The 24,983-nt window shown below is 40.6% G+C and overlaps 1 protein-coding gene across 1 annotated transcript; it reads right to left on the bottom strand.

The window, feature by feature from the left end:
* Window positions 1–1,501: 1,501 nt before the first annotated feature.
* On the bottom strand, window positions 1,502–23,251 carry plekho1a (pleckstrin homology domain containing, family O member 1a). Its single transcript, XM_075449459.1, has 10 exons — window positions 23,031–23,251; window positions 20,967–21,116; window positions 11,151–11,291; window positions 7,118–7,222; window positions 6,822–6,923; window positions 6,456–6,734; window positions 5,986–6,074; window positions 4,531–4,693; window positions 4,340–4,452; window positions 1,502–4,006 (listed from the first exon to the last, which is right to left on the bottom strand). Exons 1-10 carry the CDS (start codon window positions 23,055–23,057, stop codon window positions 3,202–3,204), a joined length of 1,974 nt encoding a protein of 657 aa, XP_075305574.1. The 5' UTR covers window positions 23,058–23,251; the 3' UTR covers window positions 1,502–3,201.
* Between the last annotated feature and the right edge of the window lie 1,732 nt (window positions 23,252–24,983).

The raw sequence follows: 24,983 nt of genomic DNA, 5'->3' as shown, positions 1-24,983 counted from the left end.
ATTTACCCACAATGCATTGCTGTAGAAAGTAATTCAAACATCATTCAAAAACATCAACACATACATCTACAGTCAAGTATAGTCAGCGACAAAATACTTAAAATAACTTGTTTTTTTTATATATTAACAGTGAATACAGCATCGGATTCTCTGCTTAAAAGCGTTGTTTCAAATGTGCAGCAACATTAGAAATAAAAATAAATACATTTGTTCAACATCCTCTCTTCAATGTCACTCACGGTACACAGAATCCATTATGTGATTTAGCTCTTTCAGTGTCAGTGCATTCTTATGCATGCTCTAAGTATCAGGAAATGTGCAAAAACACACAAACCGGAGGAAAAAAACTGGACAACGTTGTGACACCAGCGACCCACAGAACCTCAGATAAATAAATGTGAATGTTTGACGTTACGAAATGTGAGTTTAAACAGTTTACTGGTCAGATATCAGCTGTTGAAGCTGCAGCTGATGTTTGTTCCATTAGATATTACACTTTCAGATGGTTGTGTCTCTGTAAAATGTACAAACATTTAGATTCATTTCATGCTTTTTTTTATTGTTAAGTCCACAATAGGACTGGTTTTAGCCCAGATTGAATATTCATTTAAATTTTTGTATTTTCTGAGAGAAGTTAACTGCAGCTGCAGATTTAAACATGCAGACATCTGCTTTGTGTTAATGTGGCGTTTTTATAGTAATATCACGTGAAATGGAAGAAATTCTGAACCATGTTTAAGGTTATTTCAGTTTAATTTAAATTTGTTGGGAAAACTGCGAGGTTGATTTTTTGTAAATTTACCCGAACACACTGTTCCATACCTGAAAAACATGTTTAAAAGGTCTAGTGTGTAAAATTTAAGGCGATCTATTGGCAGAAACTAATGTAACTCATGGTCAGGTTTTAAGTGTGAGAAAAGTTACCATAAAACAAGTTATTTTAAAGATGTACCACCCCTCCTCATCCCTCCACCACGTTCCTACAGTGGCCCAAATGGGACAAATCAAACACTGGCTGTAGAATAGGCGTCCCACATTTTTCAATCTCACCCTGATAATGCATTGAGGCTAATCTGTATATATCCGATCATCCAATCATATCTTCAAGATGTAAATGAGGTCATTTATGTCCGTTGTTTTTCACGTTTGCCAACACTGATTTGCTCACGTGTGCTTAATTTGTCAGCGACCCATCTGCAACACGTTAAATCTGTTGTTCATGTCCATGACACATATATTTCAGCACCTGCTTCACGTCTGCATAAAATTAGATCCTTTGTTAGTAATTGAATTTGTCTTGTACCTTTATGGTTAGAATAATTTATTAACAACAATAATTTTGTGTATCCACAACACATAAATGTCCTCATGTGTATCTGTAAAATGTAAAGTAGTGTTTTTTTTTGTTGTTTAAGGCAGGGGTCCCCAACCACCGGGTCGCGGACCGGACATTCCAAACCGGGCCGTGAGATTGGGGGGGGGATTTATTTATTTATTTTTTTTTAAAAAGACATGGAAATCGGGAATTCTTTCATTTCACTCGCTAGATTCTATACTTGGAAACTGCATAGATTGCATTATAGGAGGCCGATTGTGCACGTTTATTTTTTTCAATGATGACTGTCTGTCTGTCATCATATCCTAATTTGTAAAAGCATCTGCTAAATGTAATGTCTGTTGAACGTAAAGTACAAAAAAAAAAAAAGAAAAAAGAAAAAAAAAAGTATTTGTTCCCGCGGCCCGGGAACAAATTGCAGAACCAAACCGGTCCTTGGTGCTGAAAAGGTTGGGGACCCCTGGTTTAAGGGATGCAGGAGTTTGTGCAACACTTAAAATTCCCTCATGTGTTTTTGATGTATTTATTTAGAATAAACAGGTATTCTCTGTATATTTCATTGCTGGTTCATGGCTGTTAGGACTGTTTTAATTCAACTGAAGTGGAACATCCCCCTCACTGTGTGTCAGGCATAATCCTATGGATAATCAATCGAAGGCATCTTTTAGGCATCAAATTAACATTTTTATGAGGATTTAATAATGGTGGATGTTTTAAATAAGGTGTCAGGCTAAAATGTCCAAAATCTGTCAGATTACTTCTGTGCAAATAAAACTGTCATGTTTTCAGTTGAGGGACAAAATGCTTTAAATATTTTTCATCACACAGTAAAAAAATGGGTCGACGGGGTTTTGTTGCAAAGGAATTTAGTCCATAGTGCACATATTTTATAATGTGTCGCCACACGTTATAAACAAGTAAACACTTTCTCCTGTGTTCATTATTGCTTCTTCTCTGTTCGCCGCGTACAACATTAAAACTCCCTGATTTTTGCTGTAGCTTGAAAAATCTCCCTGTGATTGTAGAAATACAAACAAGGAGCTGGAAGGACATTTTAGGACGCACACTAATAAAGGGCGACAACTAAAGCGAGGCCCCCGGCAATGAATAGGTTTGTTTTAAACAGAAACATCACACAAAACTACTGAAATCAACATCAGTGAATAAATCAATAAAATTCTGAACAAGTGTTAATACTGGAAGTCCATTTTCAGTGTCTTTTTACTTTAAAAGGAAGAAATGTACAGTAAAGCCCCACTTTGTGCTCTTAGGAAACATAGTGCTCTTCAGCAGCTTTGTGTTTTTTGTCATATTCAAAAAGGTTTTCATTGTATAAATGTTGACATCTTTGCTTGAAAAAAGTGTGACTTTTTTTTAAAGTCCAAAGCTGTTTTTTTTTTCTTCTCCCAGAAACCGTCTTTGAAATCAACAGAGAGGCTTTTCGCTTCACATTCGACACGCAGCATCGTTAGAGAAGGTGAAGGGGAGGGCCTCTCCATTAAAACTGTGTTTAGTAAAATTAAATGTGACACATCTGCCACACAGGAAGGCTTCCTCGAGGAAACGGGCAGCACAAGTGAGAGGGCTTCTGCCTGGTGACGGTGTAGTGCAACATGAAGGATTAAAGTCATTAAACCTCCTTGGGAAGAACTGCTTTCAAAATAATCCACATTTGCTGAGGTGGTCACGTGGATCCCACCGTTCCCGGATTAAAAGATAAAAATCATGTCACAAATAGAATTAAAGTCTTCCAAATTAAGCAAATCCTGTCTCTTTTTTTGTGCATCAGCATGCTGAAAAACTCTGCAACCTCCATTGAGAAAATTCAGTAACTGAATTGGTAATAATAGGAGAGGAAATCCCCATCAAGGTGTCTCAGACTCGTCATTATCTTCGGGTGATGTCGGCGAGGCGGGTGTGTCGTCCTCTCCTGCCGCCGCGGTCCCTGTGAGCAGTCCAGCCGCTGCTGACGTTGTCATCTTCTCGTAGGTCCTCCTACGCTGCCGCCTCAGCGTCTGACTCTGCAGCTCCTTCACCTCCTGCAGGACCTCCTGCGCTTCTTTCCATGATGACACAGCCTCCTCCAGGAGGCGTTCCGCCTCAGCTCGCCTCTTCTCCACCTCCAAGTCGTCCTCGGACAGCTGCGAGGCAGGCGGCGACAGGCCATGCTTCTCAGGCGTTTTAGGCTGCGAGGAAACGAAGGATCTAGACACAATCGAGAAGTTCTGAGTGTTACAAAACGACTCCTTCATGCTCCCCAGACGAGGGGAGTCGGTTTCGCTGCCTCGTGGTGAATCAGATCCTTTGACCTGAGAGGATTCAGATCCTTTGATGCATGAAGACAATTCAGGTGTCTTCTGTACAGGAGAGTTTTCTTGTTTGTTGGAAGGGCAACTGAACGACCCCTTTAGATTTGGTGAGTAGTGAACTGTGTCCGAGCTCTTTGAGCGGGGAGAGTCGGTCAGATGGGAGGAATTTTTCAGTCGAGGAGAATCAGCGGCTTTAGCAGCAGGTGAGTGGGAGCCCCTGGAGCGAGGCGAGTCGCTCCCTTTCGAGCGATTCTTCTTGGCTTTGGATCGAGGAGACTCTCTTCCTCTCGTTCGAGGCGAGTCTTTGCCCCGCAGGCGAGGAGAGTCACTACTCCTGCTTCTCGGCGATCCTGATGACCTGCTGAGGTGGACGGGAATCCAATAAATATCGATCTCTAACAACATTTTATGACAAATGAGTCCAGATACCAACCCCACACAGATGTGCGTGGTGTAAAAAGCTCTATCAAATTAAAATTTTCACCAAACAACCAAGTGCAACGTTACAAAAATGAAATGTGATGAAATGATGAATGAATAATTAGTCCTTAACATTTCTGGGTAACCGCCTTGGACCCTAAACTCAACAAGGTGATCAGGGCTCAGATGAAGCTTGAAACTTTGGCCTCTTAATGCCAGTACAGCCCACAGAATGAATATGATTAAATATAATCAAATCTGTTCAAAATTATACCTGGACTGAGGAGAGTCAGAGCCCCTGAGGTGATGAAGTCGGGGGGACTCGATGCCCTTCAGGTAGGTTGAGCTGCCTCCTCGTTCCCTCTCTGCTTTGGCCTTCTGCAGCTCCTGTCAATCACAACATTTTCTTAACTTCATTCTGTTTTACCAGAATGTGCCGTTCATTTTTGCAGAACCGTTAACCACCTGCAGTCTCATCTCCTCCAGCAGCTCTTGAGCTCTCTGCATCCTCTGAGCGATGAGACTCTGCAGCTGACCGACGGGCTGGGCCGAAGCCCCGCCCCCTGCCTCCTCCTCAGTCGGACAGCGACGAAGAGCCGAACGAAACTCTGAGCGGATCATTGCTGGCCTGGAGAAAGAGGTAAAAAAATGAAGAATGAAGGACTATAAAGGGTTTTTCATTTAGCTAATCTGGCTTCTGTGGCAGCAGTGAGCTAGTGCAGTCATCCTTCTATTCAGCAGTGTTCTCCCCATCTCCTCATGGCCCACTTCAAATACCACATTTACATACTGCTTACGTCAACACTGACTTATTTAACAGTATTGCATCTGGAGTTTTGCACTGTTTTCTCAGCTCTGCCAGTCCAGTCACCATTTACCAGCTCTCATTCATCCAATCATTTCTGTCACCATTAACTCAAAAAATAACGTGAGCACATGTTGGACTGAATAGAAACATGTTTGCTCAACAAAAGTGTATTGAGGGTCAGGATTGTTAAACTCTCAATGCACTGCCGTGAGACTGAAGTCTGTGTAAATCAGATATGTGGGCTCTGCAACAAAATGATGAAAAACCATAAACCAGAGAAACTGAAACAGTTTGAAAGAAAGCCCTGCTTGGTTTGTCGCTAAGAAAGACTCACACTGGTCCACAGCTGAGTGCATGAACATAGCATTTGAAACTCAAAACCTTTGTATTCAAGCTTTGCTCTGACAAAAAGTGTGATGGATTGCATTATTATTGTTAAAAACAGTCAGTCACACGGAACAATTTCCAAAATGTTTTGTTTTTGTTCTGGAAATCTAAGCATTATTCAAACCTTTTTCTTTTTCAACTGTAAAAATGAAAATAATCTCTGTTAAAATTGCTTTAATCCTTGTGTTGCGCTTGAATTTCCACACAGGGTTGTTGCAGCATCAGTATCAGTGAGGTGAGGAGGTAGCCGGGTCCTGAATTTACCTTTTGAACTTTATTAAACTGATCTATGATGCTGAGCTCTGGCTGAAAAACGCAGCTCGGATTAGTATATTTCACTGGATGGACGCCTGATGAAGGCTCAAAGGGCGTATGAGCAGCTCAGAAATCCCGCTAAAAAGAGTCACTAATCTGGTCAACTGATTTGGGCGATTTGGAGAAAACCCTGTAGCAAACTATTAAAAACTGTTTGGCGTGGCTTTTTAATACAGTTAGAAACAAGAAAGTGTGGAACTGAAGACCCTGTGCAACCTTTGCCTGGCAGAGTTCCACCATGAATCAACAGATTGATGACTTCTTGTTCAAAACAGCCTCCACATTCAAAAGTACGGCCTCAAGATGGTAAATCATGAAGGTTTGTTGAACTGGTTAGTCTGTTTTTTTTTAATGAATTAAACTTTGTTTTTGTGTTTTCATAATTTGTCAACTGTCAGGTGTTTGAGTACCTGGACGAAAGCACTTCATCCATGGAGGCACAGCGGCTTCGACCCTGCATGCTGAACCTTTTCCCGGGCTGCGGCGTCTGAGACTGAGCCTACAGGACCAGAAAGGAAGCAGGTGTGTTGTTTATATCTGAGCTTCACTGGTGGGTTGGGCTGGTTTAGACTGAGCAGACGAAAAACTAACGTCTTCCACCAGTGAGCGATGAGAACTGTTGATGACACAAAGACTTTCAGAGCCAACAGCAACATCTTTGTCGCCTCACAAAAGAAAGAAATAAGAGATAACTGAAGTAAACACAGTACAGAAATGATCCAGCACAGGTTAAGGCTCAGTCTTGGTGGGTCTTCAGGTTCAGGTGTTGTGCAGACCCTTTTGGACATTGCTTCTATCACAGTAGGTCAGTTTCACGTACCAATCCCTGACTACTTTAGCAGAAAATGTGATCTACAGTATAAGAATGATCCACCTGGACTTGCAGGCTCTTGGAGGCTTCCAGATGGGACTGCTTGCCCCATGACCGCTCACTCTCCCTGGGTAGACTGCTGGTCTTCACCTTGGGCTCTTTTGAAGTCACCCGCAGCTTTGAAACATCGGTGCCAGCTCGCTGACGACCACTAGAGCCCCCTTTCTGCAAGTCCACCCGGAAGCTGTTCTCCCAGGATTCATCCAAGTCGTCGTCATAATCGGGGCAGAAGCCGTCCTCCTCTGCGACCAGGTCGAGGGTCAGCATGCCGTGGGAGGAGGTGGACGCCTGCGGTGAGAGATGAAAGACATGTGGTATTATTAAAGATAATGTTCATGTGGAGAAACAGAAAGATATAACATGGCGTCCTTGTACCACGGCCATGAGGTGTCCTTTGGTCGGCAGCCGGCGGCCGTGAGGGATCTTTGCTCGGTCTCTGGTGGGATGAGCTAAAGCACTGTCCTCCTCGATGGTAACCTGGACAAACATACCGCTTAGTTTCATAAACCTAAAGATAACCATGACATTGTTAAATATTCTGTCAAGGTCATTGATCAGTCTATAATAGCTTATTAATACTTTAATAACCATAAAGCTTCTCCGTCTGCAAAACTGAACCCTGAATTACATATTCAACTCGTCATTCTTCACTCAGTTTTACTACAAATTACCTCGTCTAAAATTCGGTTCTTGGCCTTGACGATGGCCACATTGAGCGCGTTGATCCATGACTCCTTTTCCTCCGGACTGACCGCCAGAAACACCAGGTTAGGAACCTGCAGAAAGATAAGCCGTGTCTGATGTGCAGTTACATACAGCATGCAACGCTTGTTTACCCTTTAAATGCTGCAGGCTAACTTTTTAGATGTTCCCTAATTGTGTTAACCAGCGTTTAAAAAGTTGTTTGGTGTGGCTTTTCAATATGACCAGAAGCAAGAATTCTTGGAAGGGTGTAAACATTTGTGTAACACTTATGGAGGTAGTATTAGAGTACATTTAAGTTTATGAAAGTAACTTAAAATACTATAAAGTACAGGTGTTGTTAGTACAGCTGATGTTCAGTGTAACCAGTGTATATTTGGTGCTTTGGTGTTGCAAATCTGATACAGATACTGCCATCTTGGCTCCTGAAGACCAATTGGTAATTAGTTTTGCGGATATAATTAAAGTTCTTTGTACTTCCATCTAATGTTATTTTAGCTGCAGTATTTACACTACATGCACAATTAGAGGCGATAACCAAAGCCTCTGACCTTCAAAGAGGTGCATTGTCTTGTCTTCTTAATAAATCTCCCAGCTGAGAAGTAAAGTTCTTAAATAAAGGTCTTTTTTTCTGTCATCACTGAGGCAAACAGTGGAGCACTTTGATGCTTCTGGAGCAACTAAAATGGTCGCTTGGGGAAATTATTTTTAAGAAACTAAAAGCAAGTTTGGAGGTAAATTTTCAACCCCTGTTCAGCCAGAAACGTGCTCATTCCTATACCCCTCCTCTACGCTTTTTCCATCAGATTTAAAGTAGTGGAGAGAACTATTTCTGATTTTTACACCATGTGACTTCTCTTTTAGATGCTTGTTTACTTAGTCACCACGGTTTCTTACCTGCAAAAGGTCTGTGGTCTGTTGCACTGCGGTCATGTACCGTCTAACTGTCTGATGTTAAATTACAGCTCATGCTTAAACTACTGTGAAATGTTTGAGTTGCTTCAAATGGAGAAAAACTCGATCTTTTCAATGGCTTTCTTTCAGAAGCTTTAAGCTAAACTTAATTCTGCAGGTAAGTTACTAACTGAGTACTGCAAACAACCAAACTAAAAGGAAAAAAATCTATAAAATATTCCTTTAAATGCTGAATGACAAAGTGTGCTGGACGTTTTGTTAAGCACAGAGCATGCCAGTTTGAAGCAGGTTATAGTCCCAAACAGCTGCTGCTTCACCTGCGTCGCCTCAGGCGGAGAAGCTTTTTAAACAATGCTCTGCAGACAGACGTGCACATTATCAACACGGAAGGTTTTCACACGCGAGAAAACCGAATCGGTCACGTTTTCTCCGCTTCATTTCAGTGCAGCAGCTGAGCAGAGTGAGGACGAAGGGTAAACTGACATGTGAGAGTGTGTCAGGGATTATTCTGCTGTAACTCCCAGACTAATGGGATTCTGCAGATTAAACCTTTTCAGTGGGGAAAAAAACCCAGCACAGCTCAGCCAATCGGGGCAGTCAAAACAAAGTGGGATGGCTTCCTAAACTCAGATCCACCAATCCTGAAGCAGATGTAGGAGGAAATCCACCAAAGCGGTGGCGGTGTGAGTCAGGCAGGACGGCGTAATCTCTGAGCGCAGAGGACGGAGACGAAGAGACGCGGAGGGAGGACGGACTGCAGTTCAGAGCTTTCACATCTGGACGGACTGCTTAAAAAGCATAAAGCCTGAGGCCTGTGCTGTTGAACAAGATCAACGGTCAATGGTGTGACATTCAGTTTAACCTCAGCTTTCAATGTGTGACAGGATATGTGGCCGTGGTACAACACACTTCAGAACATAGCCTGCTCCAGAGCCGTGTATGTTTCATGAGATCTCCGTCCTTCTGCCCTCCGAAGACGGTAAAAGTTTAAAAGTTAAAGAGCACATAGACCCGTTGGATTTCCCGGATGAGTGTAATCTCAGTGGAGAAAACTGCTCGTCTAAAACACACCGATTAAAGCACTGAAGCTTGTACTTGTTCAGCTTATGAGATGATATTTGCCACTAAGCCTACTTTCTGGTTTGAATTATGTTCATCTTTTGTATTTGTTCCAACGCAGTTTAACAACATCATAAACGCAGCTGAAAGAATAAGGTTTGTGTAATGTAATCCACAATCATACAGTTACAGTTACAGATCTGATCACAGCTTAATGTTGCGGAGGTATGAACTAATTAACTTCACAAGTTTGCAAACAGAATTCTTTCCTGGTTTTGGCAGCAGCAGCAGCCATGTTGCTTTTAACCTGTGATTTAGTTTTCTTTGATTCTTAATACGTCTTGTTTGTTTTTCTTGTGTAAAATGTGTACCTGTTACCTTTTTCTGTTTGGTCATCAGGTGTTTTCAACACCACTTCTAACTGCACTGATAAGAGTTTCATAACCAGAGTCACGTGACCTCATAGTGTGATAGAGGTTGTTGGGGTTAGTTTGGCCAGATAATGAACAGATGTTGTGACTATGTTTAACACGTGGTGTAGCACAGGCCTTTAAAGGCACGGTGATGACCCTTTTCCTCACTTTTTGTATTAATTATTGTTTTTCTTTCTTAAGGCTTCTGGTATGAGTGCCTTTAACGACACCCCCTCTACAGCAGGCAGCCCCATGGTTGTTCCTTATACACCACACAACACTCAACAGAATTTTCAGCCTCATGCTTCATCCTACTCCACCAACACAGTGATCTCCACTTTTGTCCTTCCTTTTCAGGTCAGGTTGTTGTGACAGGGACAAATGGCGCCACTACTAACATGAAAGCTCAAAAATAAAAAACTACAGCCCCGTCACTTTGTTTGGGACCACCTTGGTTTAGAAAATGCCTCAATCAGTGAAAGGTTCAGATTTACAGTTGACTTCTGCACCTCAGAAGAGGGATGTCGAAGCTCTTTACTCTTGTACTTTGTTTTAGCTGTTATCTAGTTTACATAACTTTAAAAAGTAATGTCTCATACAAGTATTTTGAGCAATGTTTTATTGCACATCCCTACGAGGAAATGCAACTTCTTAGTGTTGTTCTTTCATTTATGTCTCAGTCAGAAGTTGGAAATTCTGATTTCCCACTTGTCACATGAATGTAACACTAAACCAGTACAGACGTTACAAAAATAAACTTATAACGTCTGTAAAAGTTCTTAACGTCAGCCTCTAAAAACCTGAGCTAAACAGAGTGAAGCCCCTGCTTTTTGAGACAGAGGAATCACATCACAACGTGATCTTTGAGTTTTCTGTTACCCAGCTGGTACGTGACTTCAGCTGTCCTCTCTGTTGTCTTGTGTTTTTAACAACCTGCGCCAGTTTGACACAGGACTCTTGACTCTTTGAGAGTGCTTCTAGAAGAAGGACGAGAACCAGCTGCTTTTGGCCAAACTGCAGACAAGGTAAATGCCAGTATTTGTGTATAAAACTGCCAGTCAAGTATTTTTCTATCAGTTAGGTAGTGTAAGGTTAATTACTGTGTGCTCTGTTATATTGGCGATAATGTGCTTCGAGTGTAATTGAGTACTATAGATCTCAAAAGAGGCAGAACCTGCAAAAAAAAGCAGCGCAGTGGAGTTTGTGGTTCACTCCACGCCATTAAACAGGCTGATGTAAACAGAGGTGTAAATTCATGGTTTAAAAAGGCCCTGATGAACACTTTCTCTGTGGTATTTCTACCAAAGAATGTTACAGACATTTAATTCGGACCTCTGGAAACCGTATCACTGTGTGAGAAGAGGTGATAAATGTCTCCTTTAAGAGCAGAGAGGCTTTCAGATCACGATTAAAACAGGAAGAGGGAACCACAAGACAAGTGGACATCAAAACAATAACACAAGTTAAAGTTTCTGACTGGCTATGTTAAGTACCCTGACGATAGTTATGTTGATTTGGAGCTTTATACATAAAACTAACCCATTGACGGACAGGTTCAAAGATAAACAGGAAGTGAAACAGACAAACAGTAGGAGAAACAAACAGGTGGACTCACAGTGTTTCCAGGGTGCCTGCAGCGCAGCACGGTGAAGCGACTGTGATTCTTCTTGCTGCGACTCTTCGCTTTCCTCAGCTCCTCTGATCGCTCGTAATCAGCCAGGTCAAACACTTCATGCGCTTTACGTTCGTCTTTCACCTGCAAACACGAAATTATCATTGTTTATAATAAGACAAAATACCTGAAATCTTTTGTTCTCTAAATTTTTTCTCAGGACTCAGACAAAGTATCAGACATCCTGCTTAGAGCTTCCATGTTTTTCTGTGAGACTGGGCAACTTTGTTAATTCTTTCTGCTTGAGGAAGAATCTGTTGAATGAAAAAATAACAAATTTTTGAGTCTAGAAGGAAATATTTGTCATCTTGTAGCTACTTTTACAGAAGACTGGTTTGATTCACACTTTTCATATAAAGTATTGAGTAAGTTTACGGTTAAACAAGAATTGGAAATATGGTTTATTTTAAGTCTCCTGTAGGCCTCTGAGGTCTTCAGATCCTCAAACTAAAACTAAAAGTGGCTTCCACGTCATTCACAACCAGTTCCTGATCGACCTCTGTTACACAGTCTCCCCCCTCTGTCCTCACTTCCTGTCTCTCTCTGCACTTTTGACGGTCAAATCAAAGAGGTAAAAAAAAAAGATTATCTGTAATTAATCTGATGCACAAACATAACTTTATACACATCTGTCACACGTCCACTAACACACACACAGAAGCAGTGACACAGAAATAAGCGTGTGTGTTGTTAGGCACTCTCTAACAGCTGGCTACACATAAAATGCAGCTGTTCACTGATATCTGAACTTAAATTAAATGAAAGGATCCGTCCCGTTTGTGTCTGTGTAAGAACAGACTGATGCGAGTAAAAAGTAAATTCGATGTCTCTTTGCTCTCTGAAGTTGTAAAGAACTTGCTTCAGTATGATTAATCGTGACAAAAATCAACAGATAAATAGTTGTGAAACAATCATGATCACAGACAGATGCAATCATTGTGTCAACACTCATGTTAAACTCTGCATTATGATAAAGAACGTGAAGTAACAAATAACAGTCAAAATTCTCTGAATCAGAGGGACTTTATACAATCCCCAGTTCCAAAAAACAAACAAACAGGGAGTCTGTTTAAAATGTAAGTCAAATTGAGAATCATATTCTTTCAAAAACAGTCCGTAAACATCTGTGAACTGAGGAGACCAGCTGCTGGAGCTTTGTGAGAGCGTTGATGTCCCATTCTTGTCTTCTTTGTCAGCACTGCAGGCAGTTCAGTCCTGCACTCAGACTTCTACTACGAAGACATGCTGTTGTAATAGATCCAGTATGCGATTTAACATTGTCTTGCTGAAATATGCAAGGCCTTTCCTTAAAAAGATGTAATGTGGATGTGATATGAATATGTTGCTCTAAAACCTGAATATACCTTCCAGCATTGATGGATCCTTTCCAGATGTTTAAGTTGCCAGTTCCACAGGCACAAATGCACCTCCCCATTCCATCAGAGATAACAAGTCAGATGGTTCCTCTCCATTTTAGTCTGGAGGATTTCCAAAAACAATTATTTCGATTCATCTGACCGCAGAACAATTTTCTACTTTGCCTCAGTCCATTTTAAATGAGCTTTGGTCCAGTTTCTGGATCATATTCACATGTGGCTTCTTCTTTGCATGATGGAGCTTTAACAGGCACAGTGAGCTGTGTGCACAGACAGTGATTTCTGGAAGTGTTCCTGAGTCCAAGCAGTGATTCCCAGGACAGAATCATGTCTGTTGCTAGCCTGAAGATCACAGGCATCCAATACAGATTTTCAATTCAATTCAATTCAATTCAATTTAATTCAATTCAATTCAATTCATTTTTATTTATATAGTGCCAAATACAACAAATGTCATCTCAAGGCACTTAGATAATAAAGTTCAATTCAAGCCAATTGGAATTCAATTCATTGTAATCATAATTACTTATAAAATAATCCAATTCATTCATATAGAGCCAATTCAAAAAAAATTTCCTAGCTAAGGAAACCAACAGATTGCACCGAAACTTGTCTTCAGTCCAATTTTCGGTTGTGTCCTTTATGCACAGAGATGTCTCCAAATTCTCTGAAACTCTTGATTAAATGATGCACTATAGATGATGTGTGTGAAGTCTTATTACTCTGAAATTGCTCCACAATTCCAACACAATACAAAATGTCTCTCTTTCAACATTTCATTATTTCCTATGTTCTGTTGTGAACATTGAATATTAGTATATGAGATTTGCAAATCATTGAATTTTTACTCTTTTTATTTATAATTTACACAGAGCCCCAATGTTGTTGGTTAGTTTGTTACTGAAGTGCACAAAAAGATTTACAATAACATAAAAAAAAAGGTAAAGACAGAAGATTAAAAGTAATGATCCGCACATTAACCCAAATCTGTAGTGAATAAACACAACAAAATCAACAGAAGCAGCCTCCAAGTGTCCGCTAAGTGATGAAACTTGATCTCTCAAAGATTTAACCCCAAAAACAGAAATCGGTTTTACTCTGTAAAAAGACCTACTTCAGCCTCAGACCAGCTGTGTCTGCTTCAGCTCACATTTTCCCCCACATCTGGCTCATTAGCCTGAGAATTTTGGCTGATTCGATTCAGATAATTAACTATGATGCTCTCTGTTCAGGGTTTCTTTCTATCCGAGTTAATATTACTGAAACAACAAATTAGGTACTTAGAACAATCTCCGGTTTTTAAAAGGAAATGTTCCACTCTGTCATGTAGTCACACAAAGCATACGCAGCTGTTCAGTTTATATCTGTCCTCTCTGCGTAGAAGATATCGCTGTAATTTAAATAAAACACTCATGACAGTATAAAAGGCTCAGCTTGAGCTAAATGAGTCGACTTGCTCTCCATCTGGTTTTCATGTTTCATTCATCAGAGACGTTTTCCCTTCGTTTAACTTTAAACGAAATGTTTGTGGGAGCCACGGAGACGAAAACCATCTCACTGAAACAGTGGAGAGGGAATCCTAAGAACTCACTAAGGGCAACTGGACTTCTTTTTCTTGGTTTTTGAAGACATTTCACTTCTACTCAGAAAGGTTTCTTCAGGGAGAAATTTGACAACGACAAAAAAAGCAACCTGAAACACATCGATTATACACGGGCGTCTCTGTGATGCGTAACCGACTGAGAAAAGTCACGTATATAAACTGGAATAAAAGCTGCCGTCTGTTTTCTTGAATAAATTTCTCGCCTCCCATGTGAGCATCATGAGGCGCTCACATGGTTCCCACTCAGCCTACAGACTTCACCATGTCCAGTCATGACTTCTCCAACTGAAGGCAAGATCTCCTGTCCTGAGTTTTATTCGTATGATACAGGGTACTGTTGACAAGCAGAACAGCAAAACGTATCAGAGATGTAGAACGCATTGATGGCCTTATGGTCAATATAACCATGTGACAGGACGTCCCCGACATGAGAAACCAAGAAAACTAAGACAGAAAGCACCATCTCCATGTTAGCGAAAGGGAAAGGGACATAATGTTCAAGGTGAAGGACTGTACTGGAATCCCTTTAATGTCTATTAGTCCAGTTAGAAGAAGAAATTACAGTGAACCAAAGACTCATCTAAACAGCTTCGATAACTTATGCCAGTCCATGATTTTGGCAAATATGAGCACCAAAAGATCCACCATTTTCATATCAATGGAAGATTAATTATTCTGCTCCGTCTTCAAGAACTACTTTGATCTTTATTAATAGTATTCAGAAAATATCAAATGCATCATTCGTTATATTTATAATGTTTTTACCTCAGAAAATAAAAATTCAACTAGCTACACAGGGCAGCGCTGGGAAAATGGGACAGACACAGCAATAAAAGAGGAAATGTGGCTTCAGCCTTGGGTAATCCACTCAACTTCCACTAATTCTCTTATTGAAGATATTTTTGCTGAAAAAACGTAATTTCTTACTTTATTAACTTTATTCCAAATACAAAAATAAGCTGCATTTCCACTGTCTGAATCTTTTCCGAGAACCAGGGTCATTTGGGGGATTATTTCCTCAGCCACAGGAACCAGGAGCTAAAAAGAGTTACCGGGGAGAACTACCCTGAACCTTCGGGGTGGTGCTTACAGCACTCAACATTTCTGATTATTCCAGTATTTCTGTGTCTGTCATCTCAGGTTTATCATCGACAATACCTCATAAAATCTTTGACCTTTAGGTTGCACAACAGGAATAGTCGCTACTGTTTGTGAGCACAACATTTAAACTCCAGAACAAATGAGACGACAGAGCTCTGATTTTGACCACAAAGCAGTGAAATCAGAGCAATAAAATTTTAATTTCCGTTTCAATCACAGCTGCTTTGCTCTAAGATCCAAATAAAGATGCTCCAAATCGCACAGAAATGTATGACACGGACAGATTTTGAGTTGATAAAGCTGAACCGGACTTCCTGGTTTACCTGTAGGCTCAACCTGGCAGTGCACAGACTCCTGTGAGCATCGACGGGGTGGAGTTCAATTTTGAAACTACTATTTCATATAAATTTCCTTTATTTCTGTCTTTATTTGGACCACCTTCGAATGGCTACTGAGCTACTTCATTTCACATTAAATGTATGGTCAAAGTTAGGAAAAACATCATGTTTAGGCTTTAATTTATACAATAAAATATATAAAAAAACATTTCTCAACATCCCTCTACTGTCACGTCACCAGTTCAGGAGGCCCATTCAAGAGTCAGTAAGTAAGAATTTGGGAGTGAGAATTGTTTTAAATTTAGGTCACAAGTGATGAATATCCACGCTTTTAAATTTTCCTGACAGACTTACTTAATGATGGACATATTTTCATAAGGACCTTGGAAAGTGATCAAAAGGATCCAGTTTAGCTGACAACGTCTTAAGGTCTTGTGAACTAATTATACTGACTTCATATTTCATGGCAGAACATGACACTTTGTTTTATGGGAGTCTATTGGAGCCAGCAATGTTTTACAGCCTGTGTTCAGTTATTATCAGTGGTAGTGCACTTTAAAGTACCTCCACACTGGCTTCAATTTCAGTCCACGGTTGTTGGATCATTGGGGAAATGGTATTGAGCACGTGCAGACTTTACATCAAAGATTGATGATGCAACACAAATAAAACTCTCTTTTCTTGGCTTTAGGAAAGTTTAAGACACATCAAACTGCATAGATTAACCATTTACATCTTCAACATTAGCACTAAAATGAAAGAAATGCATATCATCAACTCTTAACTAAAGTGTAGATTAGAATGATGGTGTCCTCTGTGTGCATTTGAAGTCACATGGTGTGTTTAATGGCTGCAGGGTGAGACCAGAAGTCACATGTCGAAGCTGGTGGAGCTGAACATTCATCAATACCACAATCGATATGACGCCTAAGCTTCAGTACTGCCCAACAAACACATTACAGACCAGCCAGACAAAGCTGTTGAAGTATAAAACATATGACCAAGTCTGATGATGAAATGATCACATATATCTTAAGTCATCAGTACTGTTCTCTGATCAGATCTGAGCAGTTTTCATCAGAAAAGAAGCACAGACACGACGTGGAGAGATCCTGACCTGAAGCCAAAACCAGCTCTGAACCCTCAAACCAAATCACGAGCCAAGGTATCATCACAGAGCAGAAATGTCCTTATAACAAGATTAAAAGTAAAACTGGTCCTCACAATGACAGAACTACACAGTTCCACACACATACAGGGAAGTTTCCCTCAGGCTGCTGTATTTATAAGACCTGGGTCAATGTGCTGCTGAGACACAGAAACAAGACAAAGCACAGGGACCGACGTAATAAAAAAAAAAGCATAATTACAGGAAACACACACACACTTTTATTATCAAGACTTCAGAGGACTTTATATTGACTTACACTAATTTACTGGAGACTTAAACATGTCTAGTGCCCTCCTAATGCCAACCTTAACGTATCTTCACCCTCATATTCAAATTAAATGTGGTATAAATACTTGTTTTTTTGTCCTCATAAGGAAAAAAAATCCTCTTAATGTGACTATGCAAACAGATTTAGGTCCTCACATATGAGTAATATGCATCTACACACACACACAGACGGAGTAAATATGACTCATTATGCTGCTGCTCGGTTCACTCGGTCGACCTCCACAGAACAACAATAACCGGAACGACAACGCGAGTTTCTGCAGCTGAAATAAACCCGAGCAGACAAAAATAAAACCTCCGTGCAGGAAACACACAAACGCACAGCGTATTTTCTGACACAGCGACCACATATAGCCGAATCTTTTTCTTCTTAAAGCAGACGACACAACGTGTCGACTCACTTTTATAGACACACCACAAACACGAACATGAAAGATCTGAACTTAATGATGTCAGAACAAGGCGGGGACTCATCGAGAGATGTGGGCCCCTAAGGCCAAACACATTCAGGGCCCCAAACCCCGACAGATATATGAGACCTCCGAACTGAAAACTGGAGCAATGTTTCTCATTGGTTTGTTACACTGGGGTAATTTTGTATCTCCAGTTGTCATTTTTTGTGGCAGACTATTTATTCTGCTTTCCTTAAAGTATTCATTTGAGAATTTGCTTCTCTTTCCAGCTGCCTTTTGTCTCTTTGATCATGTCATGTACCTGTTTAATCTTCTTTAGAGTCTTTGTAGCTGTGTCGTGTCCCTTTTTTGTTTCTTAGAAGCCATCTATGGCAGTGGTTTTGTTTCTTTTTCAGCTTGTTTTTTCCCTTTGTGGGCATTTTTAGTGTCATTGTGGTAGTTTTTTTTGTTGTCTTTTTGTAGTCACCTTCCATCTCTTTGCTATAGTTTTGTGTACTTATGGATGTACGACCCTTCCAGAGGAAGGAGGACTGGCGTGGAGTGTACATGGTATCACTTTTTAAAAACAACTATGGCGCTGCCAAGGTAGGACAAGTAAAACTTGAACGAGTGTATTGAGAGACAAATGAATTAAGTGACTAACAGAGTACCACAGGGACACAAAGAGAGCAGCAACAACAACATCCAAAGCAACATCAATGATCTGGAAACTGAACAAAGGAAAACCAGGAGACTATATTCTGAAGGACTGATGAGGGGATTAACAACAGGTGGGGCAATTAGCAATGGAAACCAGGTGTTAGAAAACTGCAGTTAAGCTAACAGAAATAAACCAAAATAATACAGGAAAACCAGAACACAAAAACCCACAAAGCATGGCATATTGTAGCTCTGTTGTGTCTCTTTGTGGCTGATTTATTTATGACTGTAGTCCTTCTGGATCTCTTTTTTGTGTCTTTGTATCTGTCTTCTCAGACTTTCCCTGGTTTGTGTCTTAGATTTGTTTTCTCTTCATATTGATTGCATGTCTCTGTAGGCATTTTCAAACTTTTTATGATCCTATTCTATCAGTTCTCATCTCTTTGTGGTTGTTGTTTCATATTTGTCTTTGTCTGTTTTTCCTCTGAGGTCCTTCTGCATATATTTAGGCTTATTTGTAGTGGTTTTGCATCCCCAGCACCAGGGAAACTCAAACCATAACTTTTGGTATCAGTGTGTCTCTTAGAGTTGGGTGTATTTACTGATCTCTGCCCAGCAACCCAGTGTCTCATGATAGATCTCTGCGTGCCTGCAGAGCTGTAACCTGCCATCTGAGATGCCACAGAAATGAGAAAGTGGTTATTAGAAATTCTGACTCAGCAACCCACAACCCTCTGTGTGCAGTTTTGAAACACACTGTTACATAATGTGAGGCAGAAACAGTGTGAACACTCAGCACTTTAGGATCCAACTGTCCCTGCTGCTAACACACTACTACAATGTGTTCAGGGACTCTCTGATAAACTAAAACCCTGTTCTGTTGTGAGAATATCCAACATGGAAGATGAATTATTGGCTGAGACTGTAATGAAACCATGATTTGAATCTGGAGCTCATCACAGATAATGATGGCCTTAGGAAACATGCGCTTTGTTTGACTCTGACTCTGATTTCTGACACTAAAACTGACTTCCTGAAGTCATCGCTTAGTTTTACCTGCAGGATTAAAGGAAAAAAGTCTCATAAAATCAACAACAACTACTGCCAGCTCTTAACCCAGCAGGTTTATTTTGTTCCATCACAATTAATGCGTGCAGTAATAATTACTAATGTGTGTCACAGAGCATAAAAAAAACCAAGGCAAACACACCTTCTCTGTGTTGCTGCAGCTCTAAATTCGTGCGTCTCATCAGGATGTTTGATTTCTACAAAGCAAGATCGCGACGGGTCAGTTCGCACGAGCTGTGTGACTCAGAGATGTTCTGAGATGACTCAGCATCATCTGAGCTGGAAATAAACACAGATCAGGAGCGCTCTGTTCCTGCTCTGACTCAACAAAATATCATGCCACAGACCAACGTGATGGCTGAAACACTGAAACATATTTCTGACCCTTTCAACTGTAAATCTGGAGATATTTCGATATTTTTCCCTTCTTGTAAACGGCTCCGACGTTCAGATTCAAACTACAAACAAAACACCACCTGACATGGACACACTGTCTCCTCCTGTTGATGTAAATAATTAAACAGGGATGCTGAACAGGGACAGCAGTGGATTAATCCATGCTTCTTGTCAGTATTCGTGGCAGCTGAATAGGACCTGCTTGTGCTTGTTTTGACTCTTTTTGAGGTACTTTTGTCTCTTTTTTTTTTTGCTTCTCTGCTTTGTGTTTTTTGTGCCTCTCTGTGGTCAATTAGCACTTTGTGGTATTTGACATAATAATGCAAAATTAATTGATCATTAAATCATGTTAACTTATTCAGAGAAAATTACACTTTCTTTGTCAGTTTTGATATAAAATATGAGTGATAGCCACATATATTTGATTTATTTTCAACATCATTGACTAGTAAATCAGCAATATTGTATGTATTGAATTCTATTTTCATCTTAGATACTATATTAAACAATATTTCAAAATGTCAAATTTACTAGTTTAAACCATTTTTAGATTTCTCCCAAATAGACATCAGAAACAGGATATATTGTTGTACAAATTAACTCTGAAATATAAACTATCATGTGATTAGTTTTCGTGGCCGTAAAAATTGATTGATTGATTTTCTGATTGTGGACTACAGAAGGAAGCAGCAGAGTGGCATCCGTCCACTCTGCATCGGCGGGTCTGAGGTGGAGAGGGTGGACAGCTTCAAATACCTCGGTGTGACCATCACACAGGACCTGTCCTGGTCACTGCACATTAACAGGACTGTTAAAAAGGCCAGGCAGCGTCTGTTCCACCTCAGACGCCTCAGAGACTGCAGGCTCCCCCTCAAGGTGCTCAGGAACTTTTACACCTTGGTTGTTTTGTGTCTCTTTGTAATAAAATTGTAGTTGTCTGCATCTCTTGACCTTCATATTCACACAGGATATGTAAACAGTTACTTACAGAAACAGAGATCACACGGAGGGTCTGACACTTGATCCCAAATTATTCCTATAAATTAATGATAAAACCTTTCACTCTGATTCTGCATATGGGCAGCCTGAAGCTCCTGTGTGTTTCATTCCTTGTAACAACATAAGCTGACAGAAAACTCAGAGCACAGAGGTGACTTCAGCTCAAGAATATCCCAAATCTGATACGTGAATCAGTTGCTGCTCTTCCTCTCCGCTGCAGCTGGAGGACACAAACTGTTCTCATCTCTTTCTTACCCTAACCCACAGTGACATATCTGACACCAAACAGCTCCTGAAGCTCTGAGCCTCGCTACAGTCCGACACACAAACCTGCCAGAAAACTGCGCACAGTCCTTCCTGTCCTCACCTCTTTATCCGAAATGTAGAGATGGTCTCCTCTCAGGATCACGTAGCGGCTCCTCCACAGCTCCCTGAAAATCCCTCGACCGCAGAACTTCCGGATCCAGCCCACCTTCTCTGGCTGCTGGACCGCCGGTGGACCGGAGTCCTGAACACCCTGAAACATGGTAAGAGAGATTCAGAACACGACCACATAGACCAGCAAAGTAAGAAAAAGCTGCTTCCAGATGCAAATGCACCTGTTTTGTAAGGAGTGTTGTTTTATATGTGTCGATGTCTGTTCATGGAAAAGTGAAAAGTGAGAAAGGAAATGATAAAAAAGCAAGCGTAGGGCAGAGAAGGAAGGAAATGACAGGATGGCTGAAAGAATTTGAAATACAAACAAGTAAAATCCATCTGGCCACAACTCCAGCAAAAAAGAAAAGAAAGAAAGGTGTGGAAGAACCTGAAGAAATCCCTCAGGTCTGATATTCAAAAGTTTAAAAACTAAAGGATGAATAAAAAAAACAGATAAAGAAAGATGAGGACATTAATCCTAGCAGCAGAAAAAGATGAAGGATGAAACGGGATGAAAAGACTGTGACGATGAACAGAATTACTATGAAAAGAAGAGTAGGGGAAGAGGATGTTAGAGATTAAAGCATCTTTCTAAACCCAAGAGGAGGAAAGAAGGCAGAGAAGTGAAAGAGAGGAATAACACGTGATTGATGGAAGAGTGATAATCTTCAGGATGATCATGTTTGTCATGATCCCGCTGCTCTCTGTCGGTCTGACCTACTTTAATTACATAACAGCACGACACCGACAGAAGGAAGGAAGAAAAAAACTGTGCACAAAACGAGTTAAGGAATAAAACAACATCAAAGAGACAAGAAGCAACTTCAAAGTGTTTGGGAATAACCTCGGAGACAAGAAATCCAACAAAGACTCAAGGAAACCTCAGAGACAAAAAAAAAAACTATCTTAAAGAGATGAAAGTCGACCTCAAAGTGGGGCTGAGAAAATGATGTTTGACTTCTTTTTCATTAGATTAAATGACAAAACATTCTCATCACGAATATTACGCTGCTGTTCTCTTTAATAACAAAAGAACAGTTAAACTCACGATACTATGTTAACTTTTGATATTCGGCCTGTCTGATAGTCCAGTGTCCTCTGTGTGTTTCTGTTCAAATGAAGCTCACATTTAACTGCCAGCTTTTCCCGTCAGCTTCCAGCGAGCAGCTCACCACATGAAGGGAAATCCTGTGTGCTTTTAACTCCGATAAGTTCCCCTGACATGGATCTGATGACTGGAGCTACAGGTATAAAATTTTAATACTTGCTCCTCTGCTGGTGCTTTGTTTTTTTGTCCACACCTTCAGCCTAATTTTGAAGTGTTTCCTAAACTTCTTTGAACTCTTTTCAGAGTCCGTAAAAACTCTGTTAAAACACAAAGTCATTTGCAGCCCTCAGACTCCAACCCGACTGCATGAAAATATCAAGAGTCGACCATCTTAAATGGCCCAAATCAAAAAGCAAGTTAGCAGGAAAATAAAAAAACTGAATAACAGTAAGACATGACAGATATTTAGATATATTCACACTTAACTTCGTCAGATGTGAGCAGGATTTAAATGTTCAACTGACGGTATAAATAAGGACTGAATAAACAAATCAGAACAAGACAGAATTCAGGCAAAAAGCAGCTGTGTTAGAACAAGTGTGAAGCTTCAGTAAAAAACTGATGGCACCCAACATAAATCACAGGGAGCTTCAATCAGTCAAACCAACAAAAGGTTATTGTTTGATCCCATAAATGACTAACAAATCAAATTAGAGCGATTAATCGCAGAAAAGTAGAATAGAGATGCGGGGACAATAAAGGAATTCAACCATTTTTTTCTTCTTTTTTTCTCGATGAGCAACATGAATATTGATGAACAATGAATACTGATCAGAAATCTGTCGCCCGAGTTGCTGGACAGGATCACTCTGCTTCCACATGAATTACAACCGGATGAATGATGAGAACTGACTCGTACTGCTGGGAAAAGCCATAAAAATCTGAATAAAGCGCTCCCTGACTGACCCGTCTGCTTTGGTTGCTTTTCTTCATCCTCCCTCCACACCGGGTCTCACCGCACAAACACACCGTCGGGGTGGAGGTTAGGTCCGGCCCGGCGGCAGCTGCAGCCCGGCCACCGGTAGCTCGGGTCCCGGTAGATCCTGGTGTCGGAGTCGCTGCGTCCGCTCGGTCGGCGCCAGTTCTGCTTCTTCTTCAGCGCCGCGTTTGTTGTCTGAACAGAGGATGCATCCTCCCTGCGCGTGCGTGCGCTTTTGGAAGCAGATGCTCTCGCTCTTTTGCCCCACGCACGCTCTCTCCCACGCGGACGCGCACGGTACCCTACATTTGTGCTCAAAGCAGCCCGACAGCGACACTCAGCGACCCACCAGGAGCAGCGACAACACAACAAGTGACGGACGTGTTATTTTCTCATTTCAAACCTCGACGTGTTGAGTGTAAAGAGACAAATATTTATCGTTTAAAAAGCCCTGAAAACTACAGAAACAAACCATTTTAGAAAAAGAAAAATACTGAACAGCCCTTTTTTCCCCCATTCTGACTTAAAATTAGTTTAAATTGGAAAATATATCATTCATTATTTCTGATATCAATTTGCCAGCTGTCTACCTTTTGGACTTAAATTGATCTGTGAACACCTTTAAAAAGAAGCTGAGGACTGGCTTGAGTTTAATTGTGTCTCATTTATCTTGTTTGATCGTCTTCTACTTCTGTTGTCTTTCTGTTTTCATCTTTTTATCACTGAAACATCTTTTTTCTATCTCTCTCTCTCTCTGTGTGTCTTATTCTTATCTTTATGAAGCACTTTGTGGTATTTGTACTTGAAAAGTGCGACAAGAATAAAACTTACTTCCTTTACTTAAAGTATTGCTGTACTCGTGGCGTTTTAAAATAAACAAGTTAGACATCAGAGAAGGCCAAAATGATGACATAATAATGCAAAATGAATAGATCATTAAATCATGTTAACTTATTCAGAGAAAATTACACTTTCTTTGTCAGTTTTGATATAAAATATGAGTGATAGCCACATATATTTGATTTATTTTCAACATCATTGACTAGTAAATCAGCAATATTGTATGTATTGAATTCTATTTTCATCTTAGATACTATATTAAACAATATTTCAAAATGTCAAATTTACTAGTTAAAACCATTTTTAGATTTCTCCCAAATAGACATCAGAAACAGGATATATTGTTGTACAAATTAACTCTGAAATATAAACTATCATGTGATTAGTTTTCGTGGCCGTAAAAATTGATTGATTGATTTTCTGATTGTGGACTACAGAAGGAAGCAGCAGAGTGGCATCCGTCCACTCTGCATCGGCGGGTCTGAGGTGGAGAGGGTGGACAGCTTCAAATACCTCGGTGTGACCATCACACAGGACCTGTCCTGGTCACTGCACGTTAACAGGACTGTTAAAAAGGCCAGGCAGCGTCTGTTCCACCTCAGACACCTCAGAGACTGCAGGCTCCCCCTCAAGGCGCTCAGGAACTTTTACACCTGCACCATTCAGAGCATCTTGAGTGGGAGCATCACCACATGGATAGGCAGCTGCAAAAAACAGGACCTCTTGGCCCTTAGGAAAGTAGTCCACTCAGCTGAGCGGACTATCAGAACAACCCTACCCGACCTGCAACACATTTATGTTAAATGATGCAGGTCGAGAGCTGAGAAGATCCTCAGGCAGCCCCACCACCCCGGACACTCACTCCTCTCCCTGCTGCCTTCAGGCCGTCGGTTCCGCAGCCTGAGAACCAGCACAGAGGATGAGGAAAAGTTTCTTTCCCCAGGCTGGAAACTGGACTTCCCAACTGGACTCCACCTCCACTTCTATCCGTTAATACTGTTAATACTGTACATTTCAGATAACTTATACTTTTTTAAAAAAATTATTCTTAGTTTATATGTTTTATTCATTTTTATTCATATTTCATATTTAATTTTAAT

This window comes from Odontesthes bonariensis, chromosome 18 (assembly GCF_027942865.1).
Source record: "Odontesthes bonariensis isolate fOdoBon6 chromosome 18, fOdoBon6.hap1, whole genome shotgun sequence".
Classification (NCBI taxonomy): Eukaryota; Metazoa; Chordata; class Actinopteri; order Atheriniformes; family Atherinopsidae; genus Odontesthes; species Odontesthes bonariensis.
The sequence above is the reverse complement of the archived record's forward strand: the minus strand, read 5'-3'. Positions and strand labels throughout refer to the sequence as shown.